Here is a 17,254-nt window from a genome sequence, read left to right as displayed (position 1 = left end):
CGCGAAAGAATCCAAAACTAGATTCTAAAATCCAAAAGCGGAGTTCCCAGTCCTGCTTAAATCATGTCAACACTTCCCATTGGCATAGTGTTTGTTTGTTTTTTAATGCATGCTTCTAATTAAATTGAAATTTTTGCTTTTTTTTTTTTCTGCTTGGCCAAAATTCCAGAACTCATAACAATCCTGCACCATTTGCATGAATCTTGCAAGCCGGTCTGCCTCCGTAAAGCCATTTCCCTCCCCAACATAAATTAAAGGCTGAGATGCTTAAGAAGTCCCGTTTTTCCCCCCTCCCTCCCTCCCACCATCCCAGCCCACAGACAAGTCCGGCTTATTACTATGCCAAGGCATAAATAACGGAGCCAGCTCCAAAGCAATTGCCTGTCTCTTCGCTTAAGCTGGTTTTATGTTCTGCGTCCCATGAGTTTGGGCCAAAGGAGAAAATATGGTCTGGGGGGGAGGATGGGAGAACCATCAAACAGAGTGGGACAAATGAAGGTGACAAAAAAGCTTGCAATCGAGCGGCTTAATTCTCTCTGTTGTGGATCCCACTTGGACAAACTCCTGCCGCGCATAAAAATCGCAGCTCAACAGCCATCCTAAATGCAAAAGAGACGAAGCTGTGGGGCTGCCCTGAAAATTAAATAAACTTAAACCTGTTGAATAATTTGCTCCTCTCGTGGATTTTAGGCTCACAAACCCATTGTTGGCCTTTCACTGGTGCACCATCCACAGAGCCCAGAAGGGACTTTTCAAATCTTCTTCTTTGTGGCTCTTCTGTTCTTCCAAAGGCCAAGACATCTGGGAGAGAAGGAAAGCTTCGCCTTCTGACTTCCATGAGCTCCTCAACCATATCGCAAATGTCCAAGATGGGACAGCAAATCCCCAAACCTCGATTTGATTTTTCATTCTCAAAGAGAAGCTCAGAACAGTGTTCAACTGTAAGTGGCTTTCTTTAAAGGGAAAGAACTTAGGAGTGATTGGTTTAGTTGTATTTTTTTAAAAAATAAATCAGCCCATTTTATCCAAACCAGAGGTTTATCAAGGTCTCTTGTTTGAATTTATGATTTGGTTTGCTTCAGATTGAAAAGAGGCTGCAGATATGGTGGCCATCCAGATGTTCTTTGCTAAAGTTCCCAGATGGCCCCAACCAGCTTGGTCATTGATGAGGGATGCTGAGAATTGTAATGCAGGAACACCTGGAAGGCCAGAGGTCTCCTATTCCTTCCTTATAGGGTCTCCATGTATCTTATAGGGCCTTCATGCATCCACCTAAATTGCTAGCCAAAGTCGGAGCCCAACTGAAACACCCAATAGCTCCTGAGCAAAGGAGCTGACATCAAGATCACGAAGGCAAAATGGAGGCAGGTTTTTATCCGAACTTCAAAAGCCGGAGGGCCTTATATTGGTTGCTTGTGTCCTTTTATTCCACTTTAGAAATCCAATCTGTTGAGTTCAAATCCAATCTTCGGATCTCAGCAGCCTACAGGCCAATGACTGTCCCTTGACTGCAAGCACCTTTCCATGAACCTTGATGAAATGGAAATCCCTTCACAAGAAGATCAGAAGACTTGAAGACGCCGGGTTCAAAAGCGCTAAGCACCTTCCCTCCTGCGGTTAATTTTTTAGGAGCAGCGGGGTAATCCCAGGCTGTTTTGATAACTCACTCTTGACTGTGATTCAATAAGAAGAGACCTGAAGCCCTTTGAGGTACCAAAGGGGCAGGCATAGCTTCCAGGCTTCGTGCCAGAAGATCTCCACCGTCAAAGTAGATGGGAACGATCCATCCAGGGAGGAGAAAAATATTCCAGGTTCTATCATATCACAAGACCTAAAATGGACACCCAACGTCAAAAAAGTCATCAAAAAAGCACAACAAAGAATATTCTTTCTGCGCCAACTCAGAAAGCTCAAACTGCCCAAGGAGCTGCTGATCCAGTTCTACAGAGAAATTATTAAGTCTATCATCTGCACCTCTGTAACTGTCTGGTTTGATTCTGCAACCCAACAGGACAGACACAGACTCCAGAGGATAATTAGGACTGCAGAAAAAAACAATTGCTACCCACCTGCCTTCAATTGAGGACGTGTATCCTGCACAAGCCAAAAAGGGGGCTGTGAAAATATCTACAGACCCCTCACATCCTGGACATAAACTGTTTCAACTCCTTCCCTCAAAACGAGGCTATAGAGCCCTGCACACCAGAACAACTAGACACAAGGAGAGGTTTTTCCCCAATGCCATCACTCTGCTAAACAAATAATTCCCCATTCAACTATTTACAAAGTCTGCACTACTATCACTATTAATCTTTTCATCGTTCCTTATCACCCATCCCCTCCTACTTGTGATTGCAGAACTGTCACTTTGTTGCTTGTATCCTAACAATCTATATTGACTGTTTCCTAATATGATTTGATTGCTTATTGTTCCCTATGACTATCATTAAGTATTGCACCTGATGATTCTAGACTCTTGACAAATATATCTTTTCTTTAATGTACACTGAGAGTATCTGCACCAAAACAAATTCCTTGTGTGTCCAACCACACTTGGCCAAGAAAGAATTCACATCCACAAAAAACCCCACCAACTTTTTTGACCCTTCCTGCTTTGAGGACACTATCCTCAACCTTCAGCCAAGCCATGTCCAAAATCAGCTTCTCTATTCTGCAGGACAGGCCTATCAAGAAGACCTTGTCCTTCAAGACTTGCACCTTCCATGAAACTGCCGGGGAGTCTCCTGTTGTGGCCACCTTGCCAGAACCTCTGTCTGACCTCACAACACCTGTTCCTCCTCCTCTTATTCTCACACCCGTGTCCAGCATCAGACGCCAAGCTGGGGATCCTGCATTGACGATCAATAATCTCTTTTTTAGATGTCAGACTCAGGATTTGTGAGACAACACGAGTACAGAAATGTGTCAGAAATGCCATTGACCTGAGATTCACTTTTAAGAAAGCCCCTTTTCACAGTCTTAATACTCTCATGCTAACACAAGGAATTCAACACATGTTAAAACACCTTTTTAAGCCACAGAGATGATCAGGAGACTGGAGGCTAAAACATATAATGAACGGTTGCAGCGGTTGGGTCTAGTTTAATGAAAAGGAGGACTAGGGGAGACATGATAGCAGTCTTCCAATATCTCAGGGGCTGCCCCAAAGAAGAGGGAGTCAAGCTATTCTCCAAAGCACCCAAAGGCAGGACAAGAAGCAACGGGTGGAAACTAACCAAGGAGAGAAGCAACCGGGGACTGAGGCGCGAGAACAATCAACCCAGTGGAGCAACTTGCCACCAGAAGTTGTGGCATCACTGGAGGCTTTTAAGGAAGAGACTGGACAGCCATTTGTCTGACATGTAGTGTTTTCGGCGTGAGCATGTGTGGTTGGACTACAAGACCTCCAAAGCCCCTTACAACTCTGTTGTCCTGCGAAATAAAGGACAATTTGGGAAAAAGGACAATGGATCAACTGCAGCTGCAGTGCCTGGTTAGGTTTATATACTTTTAGGATGCTATTAGACATGGTTTATTCCACCAACAATTGCCTTTGCACAATAAACCTTTAAAACAGTTTACAACCCAACAGTTGAGGCTCATCACGCACTCAGCCCAACCAACCAGGCAATTCCGACCAAGGGCAGAAGGGAAGGGTCCAGGAAAACCCCCCACAAAGACACATAAACCCTCGGAACTGCTTGCAAACCACCCTCTAAATCATGACGCGGAAAGATTTCAGGCGCTTGAAATCGATTCAACAGATCTATACGTTTTGTCCTGCGGGGGGTTATAAGGGGCCGGGGCGGGAGGGGGGGGGCTGCAAAGGGCAGCATTAAATGCCCACGAAATGCAAAGCTGGCACCAAACCAGAAAACGGAGCGAAGAGAGGCAGGAGCAACTTATACGGTGGCGTCGGGTCGCCTCGTTTAGGACTAGCGCCTTGTCTCCAAAGGCAGAGATTTGCCTGAGCAGCGGCTCCCAACGCACAGAATGGCCGGGCTCAGGTGGGGAGCGCTGAGGGCGAGTCGTCCAGCTTAAAAACAAAACGCTGCCAGTCCTTAAAAGAGGCGACCAGATGCCCTCGGTGGTGTCCCGGGCTGACACCCAAGCAGCATTTCAGCACCCTGGAGTTATCCCGGTGCGGGGGGACAGCGGGAGAAAAGTGTGGCCGTCCAGATGTGGCGCCGATACAAGACAACATCCAGATATGCGCAACATCTCGACCTTCTGGGCTGGCCCGTTGCCAATTCACACACACACACACACACACACACGCCCGCGCGCGCGCAAACCACCACGCAGGCCGAACCCGCCTCTCTTAGGATCCCAGGTGAAAGCCTCCGGCATCAATGCGCCCCTGGAGAATTTCCCCCCCCCCCCCAACAAGGCCAACTTTGAGGGTGACTCGGGACGGGGGGGGGGGAGTGAGGGACCCTGGAAAGAGGCTGGTTCCTCGGCCCCTGCCCGGCCATTGGGTCAGCTCCGATAGACTGCGCCTGTCCCTGGAGTCTCCCCCTGCCCTCCTCTCTTGCGAAGCCCCTCTTCCGTCCCCACAAGGGTGTAGGGTCTCCTGCTTGGCCGGGGGTGGGTGGGGCTGGGGTTAGACTAGATGACCCTACAAGGTCCCTTCCAACTCTGGCCGTTCGGTCCGTCTCCCGCAGAGCCTCCGCCTCGCTCTCGCTCTCTCGCGCGCGCCCCCGCGCCCCCTCCCCATCACGCCTCGCCCACCCAGCCAGCCCCCCCCTCCCCGGCCAGGGCTGCGCGGGCTGCCTTACCGAGAAGCCGGCCCAGAAGGGGCAGGAGTGCCGGACGCGGGCCGAGGTGGTGAGCGCCAGGGCGGCGAAGCTGACGGCCACGATCAGGCAGCCCAGCGCCATCTGCGAGACGCCCAGCGCCAGCAGGATCCGGGAGCGGGCGCGGAGCTCGCGCAGGCGGGCCAGGCGGCGGGACAGGGCGGCGGGGCTGAGCGGGAGCGCGCCTCCTCCTCCTCCTCCGCCGCCTCCAACGCCCGCCAGCAGCCCCAGCGCCCCCGCCGCCCCCGAGGCTGCATCGCGGCGCCCGCCCAGCGGCATCTTCCCCCCCCCCCACCCGCCCCCCCCCTCCGGCTTAGCAGCCTCGCCGGCTCCCCGGGCTGCACCAGCCGGGCAGCCGCGGCTCCTCCTCCGCCGCCGCCGCCGCCGCTGCAGCCCCGCCGCTGCCTCGCCGCTGCCTCCCCTCCATCGCGGGGCGAAGAGAGGCTGCCTGGCCGCAGCTGGCACCTCCGCGGGCAGCTGGGCTCGGCGGCTGGCTCCGCCTCCCGCCCCCGCCCCGTTTCTCCCCCCGCTTCACACACACAGCCCGCTCCAGGCGGCGGCGGCGGCGGCCCGCGGGCGCCCGGTTGCAACTGAGCGCGAGCAGAGCGCGCCTCTCGCCTTGGGGCGCCCGCTGGAGACTTTGCCCCCCACCCCGCCCCTCCTGCCGCTGCTGCTGCGCCCCTCGGACCCCCCCTCCCCCTTTCCCTTCCCTTCCCCGAGAGTCCCTTCCAGCTGGGGGTTTATTTTGGGGCAGCCCCCCCCCGGAATGAGCCCTGGTGGGAGCGAGGGGGGTCAACTCAAGGCTTGAATCATCATCCTTCAAGTAGCAACATGCGGGCCCTGTGCAGAGACCCTCATTGTTGGTTTGGTTGCCCCCCCAACACGGATGGAGGGTGGTTTTAGTTTTAATGAGGCTTTTCCTTGGCTTGGGGTACTTTCTGGCACTCTGGGGGGGTGGGAGCGTCCTGGATACCTCGCCCCCTTGTGTCTTTCTTGGTCCATTCGGGTAGCCGAGCAACTGGCGTGAAAAATAGTCCCCTTAATTTGTCCTGTTGGGGGTGGAGGTGAGTTAGTCTAGGACAGGGGTCCCTAAACTTGGCCACTTTAAGACTTGTGGACTCCCAGAATTCTCCCTCCAGTCATGTTAGCTCAGGGATTCTGGGGGTTGAAGTCCACAAGTCTTCAAGCTGTCAAGTTTGAAGATCCCTAATCTATCATCCATCTGTCTGTCTGTCTATCATCTCCTCATCCATCCATCCATCATCTATCACATATGGCTCTTCAAACTTGACAGCTTTAAGACTGGTGGACTTCACCTCCCAGAATTCCTGAGCTAACATGACTGGAGGAGGAATTCTGGGAGGTGAAGTCCACCAGTCTTAAAAGCTGTCAAGTTGGAAGACCCATGTGATAGATGATGGATGGATGGATGCATGCATGGAGATGGATGGATGCATGGAGATGGATGGATGAGAAGATGAAAGATAGACAGACAGATAGGTGATAGATCGGGGTCCCCAAACTTGGCAGCTTTAAGACTGGTGGACTTCAACTCCCAGAATTCCCCCTCCAGTCATGTTAGCTCAGGAATTCTGGGGGGTGAAGTCCACAAGTCTTAAAGCTGCCAAGTTTGGGGACCCCTGATCTAGGGTAGCCCCCACTCAGCAGTCTGGGAGCAGCACTTTTCCCCCACAGAGACTTTTATGAAAGGAACCAGAGACAAAATGTGTGTGTGTGTGTGTGTGGAGGGGGGGCGGAAACAGTCCTATAGCTTTCAAAAACCACCCAAGGGGCCTCCTCCTTCCTCAGTTTCTCCACTGTTTTCTGTCTTGGCCTTCTTAGAGGGGTGCCCTTCCTTCTGATCCCTCTTCGCCTTTCCCCATTCACACTCTCACCCTTCTTGGCACTTGGAGAGACCACCTAGGTGGCAAGCCTGAACTTTTCTGGTTTGAATTCCGAAAAAGTTTTAAGGCGCTAGTTCATATAGAGGGAGAAACTGACAAAAAAAAAAAAAAGAGGATTTAAAGAGATTAGTCCTCAACTTGGCCACCAAAATTGGGACTGGATTTTTGTTTGGTCTTAACATCATTTGCCGTTGTCATTTCATTCGAGGTGGACCCGATTTTTACAACAACTTTTATGGCGGTCATTAAGCCAATCTCACTGTCGTTAAGAGAATCCCATCCAAGGGGTGCTTCTCACTGGTTCCAAGGGAATCCCTCAATGGGTGTTTCTTGCCCCCAAATCAGCCAAATAATCAAGATCACGTGACCGCAGGACGCCCCAACCGGTCGTAAAAGCAAAGCCAGTTGTCAAAGCGCCCAAATTTTTGGGTCACGGGATGGAGAACGCCGGGATGGTCTTGGGGCTCTGAGGACCCAGTCACTTTTTTTCCCCCCAGCCACCTTGTAACTTCGGTTTACAGTCGGTCGCTACTAAACGGTTACAAATCGAGGACTAGCGACAGACGGATTCCATATTTGCCAGGCAGGAAAGTCATGGTTTTCCTTCCTCGCCGGAGTGCAACGCTTCCGTCGCGGAAAGATTTTCTACCTCCTCCAGCCTGCAAATGAACAGCAAGCGGGGAAAATGCAACCGGAGAAGTTATCTTACTCAAATCAGATCAATAGACCTTCATTGCCTGCCTGCCTTCAGTAACTTAATCAACGGGAGAGGTAGGTAGGTGCGTGTGCGTGTGTGTGCAGCCAAAGGCCTCTTGTCAACACAAAAAAGGGGCTGAAATAATTTACACTCCCAAAGAGGCTGGAGTTTTCCCTTTTTAAAAAACATCTCGAGGATAAACAACCTCTTTGACTTATTACCAATATTGAAATGAGGTATTTCGGAGCTCTCCGTCTAGCCGTGGACGCCTTTAGCTGGAATCAGCCCTACTGCTATCTGCATTTTATCCTTAAGGGAAGCCCAGGCCTCCAGGTGCCGAGGGAGGGATAAGCAATTCAGGGGCACGTAGATAAATCGCCAAATTCAGGTGGCCCTCCACTTACGACTGCAACTGAGCCCAGAATTTATGTTGCTAAGTGGGACAAGCCACCCAGCCGGCTTTCGTGTCTATGGCGGGGCTAGAACTCACCGTCTCCTGGTGATTGGCCCAGAGTCACCTGGTCAGGTTTCATGCCTAAGGTAGGAGTAGCATTCACAGCTTCCTGGTTTCTAGACGGGAATTTCCTCCACTAGACAAAACTGGCTAGAAGGTGTTTTTTTTTTCTATAACAGCAATAGCACTTAAGACTTATATATCGCTTCACGGCGCTTCACAGCCCTCTCTAAGCAGTTTATAGGGTCAGCTTCCTTCCCCCCAACAATTTGGGGTCCTCATTTGACCGACCTCAGAAGGACGGGAGGAGGAGGAGGAGGAGGAGGAGGAGGAGGAGGAGGAGGAGGATAACTGTGGGGTCTTTGGCGCTCTTGGAGCTTGGTGGATGTTTCAGGACCCAGCTAGGTAACATCATCAGAGCTGGAAGGGAGTGAGATTTATGGAGGAGGAGGAGAAGACGGTGGGGTCCTTGGTGCTCTCTGAGCTGGGTTGTTTTCTTGCAGACCTTTCATTACCCAACTAGGTAATATCATCAGTGCTAAGAAGGAAGGGTTTATTCTCGATTTATATACAAGTGGCTTGCCTTGTCAGCATTGATGAGAGTATGGTTTCCTTCCTGGTGGTTCCTTCACTGTTGTTGACTGTGTGCCTGGGTGTTTCCATAGCTGTGTCCCACAAAGCAGCGCCTGACTGTTGCCTGCTTGACGTGTCTCAAACTGCTTCCAAAAAAGAAAGAAGTAAAAAAAAAAACCCACCAGGGTGAGGCTGGCCTTTAAGAACCCAAATGCCACGAACTGACGTCATTTTCATCCCTGCGCAGAAAAGCCACGCTTCAAGGTTGTGTGTTCCTTCTCCCAACCATTGGCAGCAAAGTCAAAACCTGACAGCCGTTGTCTATCTATAATATATCTATATCTATCTATCTATATATATATAAAAACAGACATTGTTGAATGTCATCTCTTCGGAGGAGGAAGGGGCCTTGAATTAAACCTCTCCATGAAGTCAAAACAAGGGCTCTTAGTCTGGGATTCAGAAGAAGCGAGGGAGGGAAAGGGGAAAACCTAAAAACGTCCTTTTTTTTATAACTAACTTCTCCTTTCAAGCAACGGAAAGCCAAGGGTGAATCTACACTGTTGAGGCTAAAACATACAAAAACCGATTGCAGGAATGGGGTCGTCTCGAGGAAAGAAGGATTGGGGGTGACATGAGAGCAGTCTTCCAATATTGGAGGGGCTCCTACAAGGACAAGGGAGGTCGATCTATTCTCCAGAGCACCAAAAGTCAGGACAAGGAACAATGGATGGAAACTAACCAAGGAGAGAAGCAACCTGGAACTAAGAAGAAAGAAAGTCAGTGAAAACAATTAACCAGTGGAACCACCTGCCTCCAGAAGTTGTGGATGCTCCGTCGCTGGAGGTTTTTGAACAACCACTAGTCTGGAATGGTATCTGGTCTCCTACTCAAGCTGTGGGTCGGACTAGAAGACCTCCAAGGTCCCCTTCCAGAGCTCTATCATTCTATACTCTAGGACGTGGTTCCCCAAAGCATCGCATCTCTGGATTGCTTAGATTAGAACGTAGCTTGCACATTTTCCACGCTCGCCTCCGTGAGGATTTCCAGGGCGTGTGAGCGATCCATTCCCACCTTCTTATTTTCACAACAGCCTTGCAACACATCTTAAAAAGACAAACCTCCACGTGCCCCTTTTTAGCAAAAGCAGCACCGAAGGAACGTTTTGAGATCAGATTTCCGGATGCAGAACAGGACGGGCGCATCCACGGCTTACGCACATCACTCTTTTAATCGAAATAACGGGATCAAAAAACCAAAACAAAACACCACCCTAAAGGAATGTCAAAACACTTTCAACTTGGACAGGTGACAGATAGGGGGGTTCCTCCATTCCAGGTCAATTTGGTCCATCCTGCTTTTGGGAGTCTAAATGGTTTTCTCTTCGGTAAATGCTGAGATAGCAAAGTCAGGGGAACGGAGGATGAATTTCGAGGCAGACAGAAGGATGTCTGTAAATCAGCCAGCCGTTACTTAATTAAGAGTTCTTTTTTTAATGGTCTGTTTGGAGACAGTGAAAATAATGACACTGGGGAAAAGAGTGGGGGGAGGAGGCAGAGAAGCAAGGCTTCTATTTTGTCCCATAAAGATAATAAATGTCTCCTCCCCCATTTACCCATCTCTTAGGTTGCACTCTGAAGCTTGCTGAAAAAAATCTATCTGAGCATTTATCTTGTTCTTGCAATTAACGGGGTCCTGAAGTACCTTTCCACACACCCCCAAAGGCGCCTTCCAGGTGTGTCGGTCTAGACATGCAGGTAGGAAATGCTGGATGGTGGAGCCAATGCACCAGGAAGGTCTACAGGGGCAGCCTAGGCCATCAGTCAGAGACAGGTTGACATCCTTTAAGGCAGGGGTCGGGGAAACGACGACCCCTTTATGACTTGTGGACTTCAACGCCCGGAATTCCTGAGCCTGCATGACCAGTTCAGGAATTCTGGGAATTGAAGTCCACAAGTCATAAAAGGTCCATTATTCCCTCCACCTCTTCTCAATCTTGGCAACTTTGCGATGGGGGGGATTTCAACTCTCAGCCGCTTATAACTTTACACCTTTAATAAAAGTTGCATCCATCTAGCCCTCTCCAGATGGGCTAAAAGTGTATCCCAATTTAAATCCAAACTGTTGGAAATGTAAGCAAATACAGAGTACCTTCTTTCACGTATGGTGGCTTTGTCCAAAAGTTAAGAAATATTGGACCAAAATACGAAAATGGTTAAAAGAAATTACGAAAGTCCAAATAGAATTTAAAGCAGAATTATTCCTTCTGGAATTATTAAAGGGAATTATAAAAGAGATTAAATATTTAATCCTGCATAGAATAACGGCAGCGAGATTATCGCTTGCACAATGTTGGAAAGGAGATTCTATGCCGACAGATAGTTTAATCATCCAAAAGATCTTTGACTGCACGGAAATGGACAAACTTTCATTAGAATTAAAAGAGGAGGAGGACTCAGTTTATTATAAAGTATGGGAAAATTGGTACCATTGGATAAATGATAGAAATAAGCAATTAAATAAGGAATGTATAATTTAGAAAGATAGGTATACACACACACACTCACACACACAAAATAGGAGTATAAAATATGCACTGAAATAATTGAAATGTAAGCACTCTCAAAATGGATTGTAACATACGTAACACTCTCATTTTAAATATTTGTATTATATTTTGTATCTTAATGTTTTAATTTTTCAATAAAGGTTATAATTTTTTTTAAAAAAGTTACATCCGATGAAGTGATCTGTGGTGTCCAAAAAGTTACACCTTTGAATACAAGTTGCATCCGACAAAATGAATTTATGGCTCCTAAAAGGTTACACGCCTTTCAAGAAAAATTGCATCCCATGACATGAACTGCAATTCATACAAATGTATGTCTTTCAATTAAAAAAAAAAAATGCATCTGATGAAGCGAGCTGTGCTTCCCAAAAAACCTCCCCCTTTTAGTAAAATTTGCTTCTGAGGAAGTTCGGGAAAAGTTTGGCCCTTGGTTAAGTCCGAAAAGAAACCGAAAACCCTTCCTGCTTTTTGGCTGACCACAGACCAACCCATCCAGCTCCGCTTTTCCAGCCCAGCATCCCTGCCCAGCCTGGACTGAAGCGAATTAAAGGGCCTCTTTGAGAAACTGTCATGTTTAAAAACCTCCCCAGGCCAGGAGAAACAGCAGGCAAGGAGGGTGTATGTGTGGAAATGGCAAGGAACAGCCGCTACGCTCTTTAACCTTGAACTGACCTTGCGGGGGAATTTCTGCCTCTTCCCCATTTCAACACCTCCTGGCTTTCGGCTTAAGCGGGGAAGCCTCGGGTTTTCTGCAGGCAGGAATCACTATCCTCATCATCATAAAAAATGGGGTGGAAAGGCTACACAGCAGGCGTTGCAGAATTGCAGCCTTGTATGAATGAAAACAAATATTTTTTTAAAAAGGAGGGTGGGAGGGCAAGTGAGTTTGCAGAGCACAAAGGCGCCGAGAGCCCACTCGGTTACACATCTTGGGTTTTCTGTGCCAGAAATGTTCCCAAAAGGTAGCTTTGGTTTGTAAGTGTGTGCGTTTTCCCTCTCTCTCTCTAGAAAAATCAGCCTTGCAGAATTCTCATGGAGGTTTCTCTATTTTGGGTGTGTGTGTGTTTTTAAATCGTTTTATTGTATTTTAAGATGCAAGTAATATATGATTTGGGGACAATGGCGTTTATACAATATCAACTACTACGAGGATTTGAGATCATTTAAAAGGTAACCAGGGATGGGTGGAGTTTGTAAATATTAACTATAGATTTCTGACGTTATTGTGAATGGCCACCAGGTTGCTTCAATTGGACGTTTGGAGCTGAACATTTTTTTCCTCTGAAATCTCGTCAGGTTTTCTTTTTTTAAGAAAAGCCTTTTATTATATTTACGATACAATCAATAGATGATGGTAGTGGGGCGCGGGGGTATTTATGCAGTATTCAGAGAGGGGATTTTTAATTGTTGTAAAAGCTTTCAAGATAAGGCGACGACTTTCTATGAATTATGATTTCTGATACGTTTGTGCTGATGAACATCAGGTTGCTTCAACTGTGTCGTTAGAGCTGAATATATTTCCTCTAGAAAGAAGGTAGCCATTCAGAATTCTCTTGGGGGGAGGCCCTCCATTTTTGGGGTGGGGGGTTGATGGCCTGAAGTCTTCGGCAGGAGGCAAGGTCTCCTGATGTCTTGGAACGGAAGCCCCTGGCCAAGAATTTTGAAAGCTCTTGAAGGACATCTCTGGTTGGCCAGCAAACTTGGTCCATCTCACACTTGGCTTCGTACCACCAGCTGGGAAAGGTCTTCTCCCATCGTGGCCTCTGGTGACCCAGGACCTTTGTCCCTGAGCAAGGTTTACCCCAACAGACTGCATGGCCCCCTCGGATGCCTGGTTGTTCCCCCGCCCCGCCGCCTCAAAATGGCTAAGAACGCGATCCTTCTGAACTCAAAGCTTCCCCGGGCGAGGAAGATGCTTGAGAGAAACTCAAGTGAATCAAAACGGTTGGTGGGAGGAAGCAGACAGATGGGAACCAGAGAGGATCATCAATCAATTCTGAAAAATGAAGGTTGGAGGGGGAAGAAAATGCTGTTTTCTCCCACCAGAACCGCATTTGGTACTTCTCATATAAAATTAATCATTGATAATGCACCCCAGAAGCCTTTAGGGCTGTGGGAGAAACTCTCATTGGGAGAAATAAGCAGCGTGGGCACCAATGATGGTTGTCTACCACCCCCTGGTGGTTCTCACAAGCAGTGAGTGTGCAAGGAAATGTGTGTGAGCGTGGCAGGCTGGGACAACATCTCAGGGGGAAGAGGGAGCTTCTCTCTGCTTAGCCCAAATGGTCTTCTTCCTTGTCCAGGTTGGGGGCTGGAGAACAAGGAGCACCAGAAGATGGAAGTGACATGTGGAAGTGAAGGAGAAAACTTTGATGGGCTCCAACTTTAATGAAATGCAGGACATGGATGAAACTTTGCCCCAAGTTGGAAGCTTTGGTCCAGCAGCCTGGAGGTCTCCAAGAATGATGGCAGGGGTCTTTCCCAAGGAGGTTTAGAATCAGGAGCCCTCAGGACACAGAGCTTCTTCTGCCTGAACTACGGGCCTTCCTCTTCCTCTCCAGGAAGAATCGTCATCATTCAAGGACTGAGAAAGTTCTCTTTGCTTCGGGTGACGGCCTTTCTCGATGGCTTTAGGTAGATCTTCCCTCCATCTGAAGGCCGGTCATGGCCCTCGTGTTTACCCCTTCTCGTTCAAGGAGGTTGCCTTAGGTTCCAACGGAGGGCAAGCTTGTTGCTGACCAAGAAGCAAAATTAGGTCCACGTGGGCACTCATCTCCTCTTGTAGCACAGATAATTTACAAATCGAGTGGATTCCCGCCGTTCACTTGGCCTCCAAAGGCATGGGTTCTTCTCTCTTCTCTTGGTTTCCCAGGCTCGTCCTACGATCCTGGGATTCTTCTCATCCAAACACTGACCAGGTCCGACTCTCCTTGAGAGTGGACAGTCCACACTCTAGTTCTAAACCGGTCCCTCCTTTGGCCCAAATCCTCAGATGGGATTGCAATGGGGGGTTATTAAGGCAGGAAAACCCACGATGGAAGCTTCCACCACACACCACCTGGGAAGCAGAAACCCACCTCCACCTCCTGCCGAATGAGTAGCCTTCTCCCACCACAGATTGCTGGGGGGGGGGGAGAACCCTCTGCTGTGAGGTTGCCTAGAGACCACAACAGAGAGATGGCTTGGAAAAGGTCAGGCGCACTGATACTGCGAGGGTCGAATGGAGACAAAGCAACAACAGGAAAGCCACAACGAAAAGCTACTACAGTTATTTGGATAAAGTCTAGTTGTTCAGTTTAGCAGAGTTTAGTTGAGCAGAAGGCCACACAGGATCTGGTCCAAGGGCAACAACGGAGCAGAGAGAAGAGGGGAACCAGCCATTACAAAGAGATTGACCTCCTTCCTCCACAGATGTTGACCTTATGCAAGTAAAACCAGGTGTTGTCATCTCACAGCAGGACCTCTCAGCCCTTCCTGAGATGCCAGTAGGAGAAGAACAGGCCCGCCGCACCCCAAAGACGCCTTAAGACCTTTAACCTCAAAACTGGAGAGCAACGGCAGATAGTTATAGTAGTTAACATCGATGTAACTGCGGTGTGTAATTATTTTCCCTCCCACTTACCTAATATAATCCTGTTTTGGGAGGTCTGGAGGGAAAAAAAATCACAAGTACACACCACTCCACCAAGCCCAAAGTAGAAACCTACAGAATTAGATGTAAAATGGCTCACAAACTTGGGTTACATTCGTTTTTGTTCTCTCAAGCGGGTCGTGCTAAGGGAAATCTATCCTGGCGGTTGGGCTGAGAAGCAGCTTCGCAGGACTTTTGGCAACTCCGTCCGGAGACAAACACAGCGGGAATTTTGAAGGAAAAGGGGAAAAGGTTATGGAATCAGGGCGTCAGCTCCATGCATGTCAGACAAAAACAAGGAGATGCGGGAATCTTCTATTTTAAAAACAGTTTTTATTCTGCATATTTAGAAATGTGTAATTTTTAATAACGGCAAAGAAAAGAAAAAAATCAGCCACACCTGAATAGCTAAAGAACCGATTAACAGAATGCAGTGGTGTATTATCTAAACAGAAAGAGTGTGGATGTGCCATAATAAATTGTCTATTAGTAAAAAAATACATTTCAGGGCACATGGTACAGTATCCGTTATCACAAAATTACAGTTGGGATACTTCTGTCTCTCTTTTTTTTTTTCTTTTCCCCAAGAAGATAATCAAACTAGAGAATTCCAAGTTAGTCTTTAAATGCAGCACTTTAAAAAGGTAACAACTTTGTGCATTTTCAGTTTTTTTTTTTTGTTTATATATATATATTTATATATTTTAAAAAAGTCCTTGTTCTCGTGTACGGTAGAAATGCTGCGTTATTGCTGCCAGATTTCAAAGTTCAAGGCTCAAAAGGTCTGAGAATACAAAGATATTAAGAAACTTCCGTTTTGTATTTTTTATATATATATATATATATCTATATATATATAATACATATCCTCGTATATATTATATATATATAAAAAAAGGTAAAGCTTATAAAAGTTAATTTACAAACCAAGAACAAAAGTGGTACGCACAAGTTTTTATATACAAGCAATCTAGAACATCTATAAATTTTCCTCCCCAAAATGCAACAGCAGAAAACAAAATGAAAAATTAATAATAATAATAATAATAAAAAAAAAGAGAAAGAAAAATTAAAAAGGAAAAAAAAAAGAAAGAAAAACATTACCATCGTTATGTTCTTCAGAATTCCCCGCTGCTTGAACAATGCAAAACCCAAGGATGTCCCTAACTCTCGGTTTCCCCGCGAAAGTGTTCACACAACCCTCAAACCACCCATCTCTCTCCACCCGAGTGGTAAGTTTCTTCTAGGTCAGTACGGAAGCCCTACCAATGTAGTAGTCGTAGTAGTAGTAGTAGTAGTAGTAGGGTGAGCTACGATGAGGATGAAAACTACGTTAAAAGCAGGAGGATAAGGCAACTCCGCTAAATATCATGTCTGTCACAGATGTGGTGAATTTCGAGAGGCACATGAACCACAATCGACCCCTTTGCGTTATTCTCTTTTCTTGTAACAAAAGGGGGTTACTGGGAAAAAAAGTGGGATTTTTTTCCACACAAACAGGGGAACTTGCAGGTGAATGAATCCTGGGTAAAAGGAGGACAAATTTCCCACTATTGTGCTAGCAAAATCTCTTTTTTTCTTCACCCCTTCCCTCCAAGGGAGGGGTGAAAACACAGGGAGCCGGGGGAGCCCTCCAGTTGCCATGTATATGTGTGTGTGTGTGTGTGTGTGTTTCCTCCAGAAAAGAAATGAAGGAATGGATCTTTGCATATTCTACGGAGGATGGTTCGAGGTGTTTGGTGTTTAAATTAAAAGGAGAAAACTTGTCAACGAGACCAGATAAATGAAAGAAACAACAACAATCGGGGATGGGGGCGCGGGGGAATCACCCCTAATTCAACAGTGAATTATGAACCTCTGGTGGGGGGAAGAAGGGAAGGGAGGGGGGAAACACTAAATTGCATTGCTTCGGTGGTAGTTTAAGGTTTTAAGCAACGATGCGTTAAGTGTCCCGTTTTAAGGAAGGTGAGAGGCTCCCCCTGCCAGGACGTGGCGTGGCCCCTGCTGACCGGTTTGTTTAGCTGCTGCAAACACATGTACCCTGATCCCACGGCTCAAGAACGTCCTGACTAGCTGCTGTTAGTCAAACCACAGATTGCTTAATACTAGGAGAACGGTTAATACTTGGAAAAAGTGGTTCAGTTTCTATGCAGGTGGTTGGTTGGTTTTAGTTTGTGTTTTTTTGTTTTTGTTTTTTTTTGGTCTGATTTTCTTTCTTTAAAAAAAATCTTGGTTTTCGCACTCAGATCCACTCACTAAAGGTAAAGGGTTAGAAGTGATCTATTAGAACTGACACACAATTGGCTCCAACAAGATAATTGGGATCTCCGGGAAGAGACTTGTTCTGCCAAGTTTTGGGGTCACCTGTGGGAGGAAAACAACGTAGTAGTTTAGTATCCATCATCAACAGGGGGACATCTTGGACAACAGTACCGTTAAAAAGATAACAAGAATGTAAAAAGGGCTCCGGGGTTTAGGGAGGAACAGAGGCAAACACATAACAAGGGGCAGGTTTTGGTTTGATACTTCTGATCTGAACCATCCTGGAAACACTTCAAGGGCCGATAGAAGAGAGGAAGGGTAGCTTAGGTTGAAGTGTGGGTTGCTCTCTGAGCGTGGTTGTTTCCTTG

General features: G+C 47.4%; 2 protein-coding genes across 20 annotated transcripts in view; both read right to left on the bottom strand.

The window, feature by feature from the left end:
- Positions 1-5,075, bottom strand: part of ENTREP2 (endosomal transmembrane epsin interactor 2) — an 80,552-nt gene extending 75,477 nt beyond the window's left edge. For all 3 annotated transcript variants that reach the window (XM_087941693.1, XM_026709951.2, XM_087941694.1), the window contains exon 1: positions 4,779-5,075. In XM_087941693.1, coding sequence (XP_087797819.1) covers positions 4,779-5,075 — 297 coding nt within the window. The remainder of the gene's footprint in view (positions 1-4,778) is intronic.
- Positions 5,076-14,937: 9,862 nt separating this feature from the next.
- Positions 14,938-17,254, bottom strand: part of TJP1 (tight junction protein 1) — a 131,629-nt gene continuing 129,312 nt past the window's right edge. For all 17 annotated transcript variants that reach the window (XM_087941677.1, XM_087941687.1, XM_087941689.1 and 14 more), the window contains one exon: positions 14,938-16,988. In XM_087941677.1, the coding sequence (XP_087797803.1) occupies positions 16,894-16,988 (95 nt within the window). In that variant the 3' untranslated portion in view covers positions 14,938-16,893. The remainder of the gene's footprint in view (positions 16,989-17,254) is intronic.

Source organism: Pseudonaja textilis, chromosome 13 (assembly GCF_049901715.1).
Source record: "Pseudonaja textilis isolate UNSWEBS1 chromosome 13, rPseTex1.2, whole genome shotgun sequence".
In the NCBI taxonomy this organism is placed as follows: domain Eukaryota; kingdom Metazoa; phylum Chordata; class Lepidosauria; order Squamata; family Elapidae; genus Pseudonaja; species Pseudonaja textilis.
Note: the sequence above shows the minus strand (reverse complement) of the source record. Positions and strands in the feature narration are given on the sequence as shown.